General features: G+C 45.4%; 1 protein-coding gene across 1 annotated transcript; it reads right to left on the bottom strand.

The window, feature by feature from the left end:
* Window positions 1-366: 366 nt before the first annotated feature.
* LOC144487452 (putative G-protein coupled receptor 139) lies at window positions 367-8,149 on the bottom strand. The gene is made up of 2 exons (XM_078205531.1): window positions 8,077-8,149; window positions 367-1,232 (listed from the first exon to the last, which is right to left on the bottom strand). The coding sequence occupies exons 1-2, from the start codon at window positions 8,147-8,149 to the stop codon at window positions 367-369; spliced, it is 939 nt and encodes a 312-aa protein (XP_078061657.1).
* Between the last annotated feature and the right edge of the window lie 4,107 nt (window positions 8,150-12,256).

Raw genomic sequence — 12,256 nt, 5'->3', positions numbered from 1 at the left:
GTCCTGATTGTCAACATAGCGAGAAGTCTTGCCCTCCATTACCATTATACGCATACATACAGTGTCAGTGTTATTACCATAGCAAAGCGGGCACCTTGTCTCTCTGCATTGCAACAATTTCTCATTCTCTAATGATCGTTGCAGTGTCTCCCTTTCTTCAGAGTGGGAAATACACAGCAGTCTCTTGTTGCAGTGACAGACCGGTCCACATTTTTTTTAGCATGTGGGCAGCTCACTTCCTGCTCTGTCGCGATTGTGGTAGCTTGTGACCCCGTTAGAAAAAAAACGTATGATGACAAAATTATCGAATGATCAGTGATTCAGTTCTTTATAACTTTGAATGCATTGAACAACAGAAATAAACGGTTATTTGAGCACAATTTTCAATTGTTCTCTGAACATAGTCTGGGTCACAGCATAGATGCAAGTGTTTGTGCAGCAACCCAGCAGCTGCAACATGAAGCCCATTTCCTGCACAACATCACTTATCAGTACATAATTATCCAATAGATAATACATCCGCCTGCATACAGAAAACACCATTATAGCAGCCCACAACACAATGAAATTCAAAGAGATAACAAACAGTAAGATTATAGATTTCCGTCGACTATCTATCTCTGGATCTTTGGAACTATCCCCAGTGTTTGCAGCTCGAAGTCTTCTACGGGCTCTGCTATTCACTATAATGTGCCTGATGGTGACAACATTGATCAAGAAAATCAGGACAAATGGTAAGCATGGGGTTAGAATGTGATGCAGAAACTCGACAATTATCCAAACTGGAGACACCTGAACACTGAATGTTACCAAACAGAACCATGGGTTGTTCCACAGCATGTATCTGCCCGACAACATAAAATACCAGAAGATGTTCTTGAAACAGCTCAGCACAACAACAGTTGCCAGAACCCCAGCAGCCATTTTCTCTGTACAATATTGATTTTTCAGCTTCTGGCAACAAATAGCAACACAACGATCAAAGGTGAAAGTCACAGTAAACCAAACAGAACAGTCAGTTGATGCATACAGGAGAACTGCATGGATATTACACACACGCATGGACCACAGAAAGTAAAAATGTTCCCAGTAAACAATTGGAATGTGTCTTAATATCAAATCGATAATAAGAAGGAGTAGATCTGCTGTTGCCATGGCCAGCAGGTAGCGTGTGACAGATTTGGAGAGACCACATTTTCGAAAGGCTAAGATCGCAATCGTAGCTAAGTTAGCTGCAGGAGACAGAAAAAAAAGGGAAATTATACGTCAGGATGGGAAGAACATTAGTTTTAGTGACGACTTATCCACTGTCGTCAAATATATTACCTAATCCAGAAACATATTGAAGGGCTTTTAATTTGAATAAACTACAAAGTCAGTTAAGTGGCAGAATGCAGAAGGGAGTGAGTGGCAAAGCGGAAGGTCCTGAAATTGTTGAATTGTTAACTTTTATCGTCCATTCTGTTCCTTCCTTGTCTTCTCCCTTCCTTCTCTTAAATTCGTTCCCTCCTGGATCTCGAGTCCCAATTGCTGAATTCTTGTGCCTTGATCTACCACCATTAGCCAGTGAACATTTCATGAAGCGAATCACACTGCTCCCTTGGTTACAGCAGTATCTTCCTCCACCCGTTGCTCAAAGGTTCTATTTGGAACATCCCCATTTAATGTTTTGAGCTGAACGTCGATCCCTTGAATGTGTGCATCATGCCAAGTTCAGGTAATTTGTTTCCTGATTCTCTGCAATATGCAATTTCATTCATTTTTAATTAAAATCATTGACCTCTGATATTTCCTCAACACTCCTCAGACGGATTCTTTACCAATTTACCGCATCTGGCCCGCCCAACGTGACACATCCAATGGCCTCATACCCCCAATACAGGATTTCTTTTTTGTCCCGTTCCCTCGAGGCTTCATATCCCAACTCTCCACCTGTATACCATGCAAACTGGCAATAGCGACAGCGCTGAGAAGCAGTGGGTACGGGTTTGTTGGTCGATTGCGAAGTTGTCGATGGAGGCAGAATTTTCTTTAGAGATTCTCTATGAGGCAGGTTGAAGAATGACTAAAGCTGAGACAGGAGTGTGCGACGGAGCACTGGTATACACATGAGGTGGCGTTTGATTTCCTGGGGTGAATAGGTCGGAGAGAGAGAGAGCCTTTGATCCAGGGGGACCGCAGCTATTTTGTGTCGGGGAGGTGACGAGCCATCTGTGCAACTTTGAAGGGGATCTATGATTCGGTTGCAGTTTAAAAGTAAGGGTCCAACGTACATATGTGAGTACTCGTAATATACCCAGAGGTGCATCGCACAGCGTGTCTGTGTATTGGGAGGGGGAAGCGGGGTTGCATGGTGGTGTCACATGAACAGTGAACGATTCGGTGTTCAGTGAGTCCTGGATGACTGCTACAGCTGTGGCAGCAAGTGACAGAGAGAGGTGAATATTGTGGTTGGAAACGTAGCACAGGAGTCTGTGGCTGAGAAGCCTGAGGTGGAGGGTGCAGAAGGCTTGTGATGAGATGTGTGGAACCCGAGATGCTGCGGCCGAACAGGAGTTGCGGTTTGGTGGGGACTGCCTGTTGGAGGTGGAGTGTGGTGTAGGAAGTGAGTGGAGAACTCTTGGTATGATGCTGCTATGACACCGCTGTAGTGAGCATGCCGGAACCGAGTCTGATTGCCAGGAATCTAAGTCGTGCACGGATTACAGAAGTTGCCATGCTGCTGGCGACTTTATGCAGCCAAAATGGCAGTCACATTGTGTGGCCTTTCTGGAGGTAATCTTGGATTAAGAGTAACCCCACAATATGTCCTGCCGATTGGTAAGTCCTGCTGCTTGATCAAAGATGTGGCCAGAGCAGCCTTTGAAGCCACGACGGCATGCTCTCATTCAGCAATGCAAAACGTGTGTTCATCTTCTCATCCATTCCAATTTCCCGTCTGACAAATCCCAATGCAGCAAATAGCGTGGAATTAAGAGCACTGCAATTTCCAGATGTTGAGGAAGTAACAAAAACGGTTGATGAAGGAAGGGCCGTGGATGTCGTCTATATGGATTTCAGTAAGGCATTTGACAAAGTCCCTCCATGGCAGGTTGGTTAAGAAGGTTAAGGCTCATGGGATACAAGGAGAAGTGGCTGGATGTGTGGAGAACTGGCTTGGCCATAGGAGACAGAGGGTAGTGGTCGAAGGGTCGTTTTCCGGCTGGAGGTAACATAGAAGTAACATAGAAACCCTACAGTGCAGAAGGAGGCCATTCGGCCCATCGAGTCTGCACCGACCACAATCCCACCCAGGCCCTACCCCCACACATTTTACCCGCTAATCCCTCTAACCTATGCATCCTAGGACTCTAAGGGACAATTTTTAACCTGGCCAATCAACCTAACCCGCACATCTTTGGACTGTGGGAGGAAACCGGAGCACCCGGAGGAAACCCACGCAGACACGAGGAGAATGTGCAAACTCCACACAGACAGTGACCCGAGCCGGGAATTGAACCTGGGACCCTGGAGCTGTGAAGCAGCAATGCTAACCACTGTGCTACCGTGCTACCGTGCTGCCCAGTGGTGTTCCGTAGGGCTCTGTACTGGGACCTCTGCTATTTGTGATATATATAAATGATTTGGAAGAAGGTGTAACTGGTGTAATCAGCAAGTTTGCGGATGACACGAAGATGGCTGGAATTGCGGATAGCGAAGAGCATTGTCGGGCAATACAGCAGGATATAGATAGGTTGGAAAATTGGGTGGAGAGGTGGCAAATGGAGTTTAATCCGGATGAATGCGAAGTGATGCATTTTGGAAGAAATAATGTAGGGAGGAGTTATACAATAAATGGCAGTCATCAGGAGTATAGTAACACAGAGGGACCTAGGTGTGCAAGTCCACAAATCCTTGAAGGTGGCAACACAGGTGGAGAAGGTGGTGAAGAAGGCATATGGTATGCTTGCCTTTATAGGACGGAGCATAGAGTATAAAAGCTGGAGTCTGATGATGCAGCTGTATAGAACGCTGGTTAGGCCACATTTGGAGTACTGCGTCCAGTTCTGATCGCCGCACTACCAGAAGGACGTGGAGGCATTGGAGAGAGTGCAGAGAAGGTTTACCAGGATGTTGCCTGGTATGGAGGGTCTTAGCTATGAGGAGAGATTGGGAAGACTGGGGTTGTTCTCCTTGGAAAGACGGAGAATGAGGGGAGATCTAATAGAGGTGTACAAGATTATGAAGGGTATAGATAGGGTGAACAGTGGGAAGCTTTTTCCCAGGTAGGAGGTGACGATCACGAGGGGTCACGGGCTCAAGGTGAGAGGGGCGAAGTATAACTCAGACATCAGAGGGACGTTTTTTACACAGAGTGTGGTGGGGGCCTGGAATGCGCTGCCAAGTAGGGTGGTGGAGGCAGGCACGCTGACATCGTTTAAAACTTACCTGGATAGTCACATGAGCAGGCTGGAAATGGAGGGATACAAACGATTGGTCTAGTTGGACCAAGGAGCGGCACAGGCTTGGAGGGCCGATTGGCCTGTTTCCTGTGCTGTACTGTTCTTTCTATGTTGGTCACCGGAAGTACTGGTGATGCACGTTTCAGCCCTCAAATTTCACATAGTTCTCCACTAATAGGCCACAACAACACAGACTGATCCCTCCTCCACCTCTCCCCGCCCCCCCCCCCCCCCCCCACCACCACCACCACTCCCACCCCACCCCGCCCGCTTCGCCCCACCCAGGTTTGTGTCATCTCGGAATACGATCTGTTTATTCCTATTCTCTTTTTTCCGGTCTGCCATCGAGTTCCGACCCTTCTCAATGCTCTTCCCTCAATCGCATGTGCTTCAACTTAACTTGCTGATCTCGTGTGTGGCACTTCGACGAAAGCCTTCTATAAGTCAAAACAAATGACATCCGCTGGCTCCTGTTAATGAAGTCCATAAGTTAAATCCTCCAAAATGTCTCCTAGATTTGCCAAGCACGATTTCCATTCTTTAGTTTGAATGCAAATTGTATATCATGTTCGATGCACAAAAGGGGTATAATCACCTCGGTACGGACATGTCAGATGGTAGTTTAGGTGAGGACAATTCAGTATCTGGGGCTTTGCTGCTTTGAGCAGTAGAGATTAGTTGAGAATTTGATACAGAGTGTAAAATTTTCAAGAATTTAAATTAAATGAAGAGTAAATGTTGGCAGTGGCTGTAATGGCGGATTTGGAATGCAATTTCCGATCGGTTCCTGGAATCAGTTCCGTTGGTCGATTCTAATTTTGAATTGTTAAAACATTTGAAGATTTAAAAATGCAGAGATATGGGAAGGAGCCAGGCTGTGAAGAACCTGATAATATTCGCTGCTAACCTATTATCTGCTTACATGACACTTGCTTCCATATAACTTTCCAATGTTCGTGTCTTCCTAAAAATTACATGATTAAGTACAAGTTAAAATAATTGCTGCCAATGTAAAAAAAAAGACGTGAGTAAATGTCGATTGCATCGTGGTTCATACATTGGTCTTGCAACAAAAAAAGAGCAGAGACAAGATTGACTGTTTTGTTTTATTTTCATGGGATCGTTTGGGTTACTGTTGGTTACACTAATATTCTGGTGCATGGTGATAGCTTTGTATAAGTTTGAAGTTTTCAGATTGCAGGGAATATAAATACATCAGCATTGGAAATTAGAGTTACACGTTCAGAAGTATTAGGCATTGTGTTATCCTTTACAGGAGAGGCCGTGAGGACCATCGAGTCTGCATCGACAGGACTACACTAAATCTGCACTAATGTCACATTCCAGCACTCGGCCCAAAGCCTTGAGTGTTATGCCATGTCAAGTGCTCATTTTTACACTCATTAGCTGTTGTGGGTTTGCCCACCTCTGTGACTCTCCCAGGAAGTGCAATCGAGACCCTCTGGGTTGTAACATATTTCTTCAAATCACCTCTAAACCTCCTGCTCTACACTTTGAAATGATGTCCCTTCGTTACGGACATTTCAGCTGAGGGGAAAGCAGCTTCATACCCATCTTATCTACAACGCTCATAATCTTGTGCAGTTCAATGAGGTTACCCTCAGCCTTCCCTACTCTAAATAAAACTCAATGAGCCTATTCAACCACTCTTCATTCCCCAAATTCTCCATCCCGAATACATGCTTGCAAATATCATGAACACCCTCTCCGGTGCGTTCAAATCCTTCTGGTAGTGAAGCAAACCGAACGACACATGTACTCCATTTGTGACCTAACCAAAGAATGGGCATCTCCAATATAACCCTGCTATTCCTATAGTTTATGCCACTATCCACTACAGGTCGTCTATCGCCACAAAATGCCCAAATAGAAGCCATCCCCAGGGCCTGTTCCCCACGCTGGAACACCTGGATAGCAAGGGCATTTATGGCAGACTCCTATTTATGAAAAACATCTCAACCTTTCAGACCATTGTTACTCCAGAACCCATCTCCAAACTCCGTGGACAGGGGTTCAGCTCCTCCATTTGTGACAGGATCGTAGTTGTTCTAACACAGAGACCATAAACAGGAGGGAAAGGCAACAATACCTGCTCCAAGATTTTCCTCAATATTGATGTCCCTCAAGGCGGTGCCCTCAGCCCCTTACTAAACTCATTATAAACCAACGAGCATCTGGCCAATTCACCCCCCAACTCGATTTTCAAGTTTGCTGGTAACTCAATAGATCTCAGGCAATATCAGATGGAGTGCATGAAAGAGATAGACCATGTGGTGAAATGGTGCGGCGACAATAATCCCTCCCTCGATATCAACAAAACGAAAGAGATAGTCATCGACTTCACGAAGCATATTGGAGGACATGCCCCTGTCTGCATCAACTGGGAAGAAGTGGAAGTGGCCGAGTTTCAGGTTTCTCGGTGTCCACATCACCAACTACCTGTCCTGGTCCCGCCACACAGTGGTTACAGTTACGAAAGCCCACCATCACCTCTACTTTCTCAGAAGACTAACGAAACTTGTCACGTCCGCTACAGCTCTTACCAGCCTTCACAGAAGCACCCTAGAAAGCAATTGTTCTCGTCACATCACAGCTTGGTCTGGCTCCTGCTCTGCCCAAGGCCACAAGAAACTACAAAGTGTTGTGAACGTAGCCCAGTCCATCACTCAATCCCGTCTCCCATCCATTGGCTCTGTCGACACTTCCCGCTACTTCGGAAAAGCAGCCAGCACAATAAGGACCTCATGCACCCGGACATTCTCTCTTCCAACTACTTCTTACATCTGGAAAAAAGACAAGCACTCCGGACATCCCTCTTTTTTCTCAGTGTTGAGTGCCCTGTAATTCATTTCATACAAGCTTATCGTGTTGTTCCTTCCAAAGTGAATCACATGTAATTTTCAATTTTAAACTCCAACTGCCAATCATCTGCCTGGATGTCCAACCAATCTATGTCTTTTGGCAATGCAAAATTTACTTCTCCACTTTTCCAGAATTTTTCTGTCATCTGCTCAACCCACCCCAAAAGACATTCTGGTCTGCATTGTTAACTTATGTCATGACCAATATGCGACACCGCACTGACTCCTGTGATATGCCACTGGCCACCGACCTCCGGTCACGTGAAAAAATTTCTAATAGCACCCTTTCGGCGGAATTTTACGAAACAAATTGAGCAAGGCTCAACCCAGCCCCCTGCAACCCCCAAAATAATCACGTGGCCCGCAACTGAACGCAAGAACAAACACTGCCAGTAAATAGTGCGCCCGCCCCGCAACATCCATGGCCCAGATCGATCACCACCCTCGACCGATCACATTTAGAATGGCAGTGGGGCCCCCTCCCCGGGGCCCCCTCCCTCTCCTCACCAATCACAGCTGCAGAGCGTCAGCGGGCACCGCGCTCGCCCACACCAATCACAATGCCGCCTTTCTCCCTGATCAGGCCGCTCCAGCATGGCAGCTCCCCTATTATCCCAAACTATCCAGATCCAGCCCCCATAGACCCATCTTCAGGCGCAGCCCCTGGCACGAACCGACGAGCATTGCAAATGTGCCTTGTGGGTATTTCCAATGTTCCATGATGGCCAGGCCAAGGGGTTCTCTCCCCTTACCCTCGGCTTCCCCAGGGGACATCAATGGTCTCCCGTTGTACCGGCGAGGGCAACGTGACTGTTTCCTGTTCATGTGAAGCAAGCATTTTCCTCGCCGGAGAGAAAATCTCCTTGCAAGGCCACAAAGGCAACCAAGCTGACAGAAAGGAAAAGTTGTGGTGTTCCATTGTTCATTAAATATGCTATTGATACGACATTGATGAAATATATGAGCATCGATGATGTGGAACCTAAATGCGTTGAGGTACAAAAAAAACAAGGGGTGAAGACATTGATGGGCGTGATATACAGACCATCAAACTGCAGTGGCAATATTGGGAAAAGCATGAGACAGGAAATCCAAAATGCAAATATTAAAGGAGCTTCTGTGATATGGGAGAATTTAGTCTGCATATCGAGTGGGAGAATCAAATTAGACACAGTAAACTAGCAGAGGCATTTCTGGAGTGCATACGGGATGGTTTTCTGGAGCAATGTGTTGAGGAACCAAGAAAGGATCAGTCCTTATTGGACTTGGTGTTGAGCAGTGATAAATGATTAGTTTGCAATCTAGTTGTGAGAGAACCATTGGGGATGAGTGACCATCATATGGTAGTAATCATTGTCAGAGAAGATAGTGATGTTGTTGATTCTGAGATCAGGGTCCTGAATCTCAATAATGGTAACTAAGCTGGTATGAGGCATGAATTGGCCATGATGGAATGGGAAACATTCATGAAATCAAAGATAGTACACAGGCAATGGCCAACGTTGAATTAACGAATAGATGAACTCCAGAATTTGTTTAATCCTGTTTGGTGTAACAGTGGTAAAGGAATTGTGGCCAAACATGGCATAGAAGGGAAATAAGTAATGTATCAGATTCAAAGAAGATGGATACAAATTGGCAAGAAAAAGCAATAGGTCTGAGAATTGGGAGCAGTTTAAAATTCAGCAATGGAGGACCAATGGATTGATTGAGAAGGGGAAAATAGTGTATGAAAGTAAGTTGGCGGTTGGTGGCGTTGTGGATAGTCCGGAGGGATGTCAGCAGTTACAGAGGGACACAGATAGGATGCAAGACTGAGCGGAGAAGTGGCAGATGGACTTCAATCCAGATAAATGCGTAGTGGTCCATTTTGGCAGGTCAAATGGGATGAAGGAGTACAATATAAAGGGAAAGACTCTTAGTACTGTAGAGGATCAGAAGGACCTTGGGGTCCGGGTCCATAGAACTCGAAAATCGGCACCGCAGGTGGAGGAGGTAGTCAAGAATGTGTATGGCGTGCTGGCCTTTATCAATCGAGGGATTGAGTTTAGGAGTCCGGGGATAATGACCCTCGTCAGACCCCACTTGGAGTACTGTGCTCAGTTCTGGTCGCCTCATTACAGGAAGGATGTGGAAAAGATTGGAAGGGTGCAGAGGAGATTTACAAGGATGTTGCCTGGATTGAGTGGCATGCCTGGTGAGGATAGGCTGAGGGAGCTCGGTCTTTTCTCCTTGAAGAGATGTAGGATGAGAGGAGACCTAATAGAGGTACATAGGATGTTGAGAGGCATAGATCAGGTGGACTCTCAGAGGCTTTTTCCCAGGGTGGAAATGGCTGCTACGAGAGGAGACAGGTTTAACGTGCTGGGGTGTAGGTACAGGGGAAATGTTAGGGGAAAGTTTTTCACACAGAGGGTGGTGGGCGAGTGGAATCGGCTGCCGTCAGTGGTGGTGGAGGCAAACTCAATAGGGTATTTTAAGAGACTCCTGGATGAGTACATGGGACTTAATAGGATGGAGGGTTATAGGTAGGCTGAGAAGGTAGGGATATGTTCGGCACAACTTGTGGGGCCGAAGGGCCTTTTTTGTGCTGTACTTTTCTATGTTTGTTTCTATGTAACATAAAAAACACTCTGTTAAATCTTCTATCGGCATGCAAAGAAAAAAAGACTGACAAAAAAATAATGTCGGCACCTTACCATCAGAATTGAGAGAATTCATAACGGGAAATGAACAAATGGCTGAGCAATTAACTTCGTAATTTGCTTCAGTTTTCACAAAGGCATACACGAATAATGTACCAGAATTTCTGAGAGAAGCATGTTGTAGTGAGGAGCTGAAGGAAATCACCATTAGTAGATAAATCGTTTTGGGGAAATTGATAGGATTGAAGGTGGGTAAATCTGCAGGTCCTGATAATCTTCATCACGGACTGCTTAAGGAAGTGGCCCTGGAAATAGGGAAATTGTAGATCCATTGCTGGTTACTTTTCAAAATGCTTTGGACTCTGCAATAGCGCCTACAGATTGGTGGGCAGCTAATGTAAGCCCACTATTCAAAAAGGGAGGTAGAGAGACAACACGGAACTATAGGCCAACGCGGCTAACATCGGTATTGGGGAAGTTGCCAGCGTCTGTTGTCAAGGATTTCATAAATCAGCATTTGGAAGGTAGTGGTATAATAAGATACACTCAGCATGGATTTATCAAAGGGAAATCATTCTTGCAAATCTATTGTAATTCTATGATGAATTAACTACTAGATTTGAATGAGGAGAACCAGTGGATGTTGTTTATTTAGTCTTCCAGGTTTTCGAGGGAGTCTTACATAAAAGATGGCAATGTAACTTTAAAAGCACGCTGCATTGCTGGCAATGTCTTGAAATGGATAGAAAGCTGGTTTGCAGAGAGGAAGCAAAGAGTTGGCATAAATGAGTCTTTTTCTGATTGACAGTCAGTGACTTATGGGGTTCTGCAGGCATTTGTGCTGGGACCTCAACTTTTCACATAATATGTTATTGATTTGGAAGAGGATTCTAAATGCCTTGTCACCACATTTGTTGATGATACAATTTTGGGCGAGAGGGTGAGCGCTGAGAATGTTTCAGAAATGCTTCATCGTGATTTGAAAAGGCTGAGTGTGCATGGCAGATGCAGAATAATGTGGATACATGTGAGGTCATCCGCTTTGGTTTCACCAGAAGACCAATTATTCCTTGAATGGCTATAAATTGAATACAAAAGGAGACCTTTTCAGTCACTGAAAGTAATTACGCAGGCACAGCAGACAGTAAACAACGCAAATGCTTTGTTGGCCTTCATAGCGAGAGGTTTTGAGTCCAGGAATAGAGACGCTATACAGCAATAGCAATGCGCTTTGGTGAGGCCAAACCTGGAGTGCAGTTTTGCTGTCCTTATCTGACGAAGGATGTCCTTGCTAGTGACGGAGTAAAGTCAAGGTTCAGCAGGCTAATTTCTGGGATGACAGGCCTGTCATTCCAGGTGAGATTAAGTCGGTTAGGATTATATTGACTGGAGGTTACAAGATTGAAAGGGGATCTCATAGAATCTTATAAAATTCGAACAGGATTAGACAGGATAGATTCAGAAAGAATATTCCCAATGGTGGGAGAGTCCAAAACTAGAGGTTACAATTTGAGGATACGGTGTAAACCGTTTAGAACTGTGGTGAGGAGAAATTTCTTCACCCGGAGTGCTGTAAATATGTAGAATTCATTACCACATTATGTAGGCGAAGACAAAATATTGTTTGAAATCTAGATGGACTGGAATTAGATATTGCTCTTGGGGCTGAAGGGATCAAGGGATTTGCGGGGTAGTGGGGATCAGCATATTGAATACGACGAGAAGCCATGATCAAGATGAATGGCATTGCAGTATCGAAGGACCGAATGGCCTACTCCTGCTCATGGTTTCTTTGTTTCTATGAGCCCAGACGGTTGAGCGCCAGGTTCACTAAGAACATGCAAATAAGCATTATAATAAATATAAACAAATAAATCAGTCTTTCACTGGAAATGTGCGAGAGGCTGGCCGCACAGAAAATCCAATGCGGGGAAGATCAGAAAAGTCGAGAAAACGACACGATGGCACTGTCGTTAAAACTTCTGCCTCACAGTGCCTGGGGCTCGGGTTCAATTCCGGCCTTGGGTCACTGTCTCTGTGCAATTTGCACTTTCTCTCTGTGTCTGTGTGGGTTTCCTCCGGGAGCACTGGTTTCCTCCCGCAGTCCAAAGATGTGCAGATTAGGTTGATTGGTCATGCTAAATTGACCCTTTTGTCAGGGGAATAAGCAGGGTAAATATGTGCGGCGATGGGAATAGGCCTTGTGTGGAATTCTGGTTGGTACAGACTCAGTTGGCCGAAAGACCTCTTCCTGAACTGCAGAAATTCTATTCTTTGAAATCGGGCA

Source organism: Mustelus asterias, unplaced genomic scaffold (assembly GCF_964213995.1).
Source record: "Mustelus asterias unplaced genomic scaffold, sMusAst1.hap1.1 HAP1_SCAFFOLD_800, whole genome shotgun sequence".
Taxonomy (NCBI): domain Eukaryota; kingdom Metazoa; phylum Chordata; class Chondrichthyes; order Carcharhiniformes; family Triakidae; genus Mustelus; species Mustelus asterias.
Note: the sequence above shows the minus strand (reverse complement) of the source record. Positions and strands in the feature narration are given on the sequence as shown.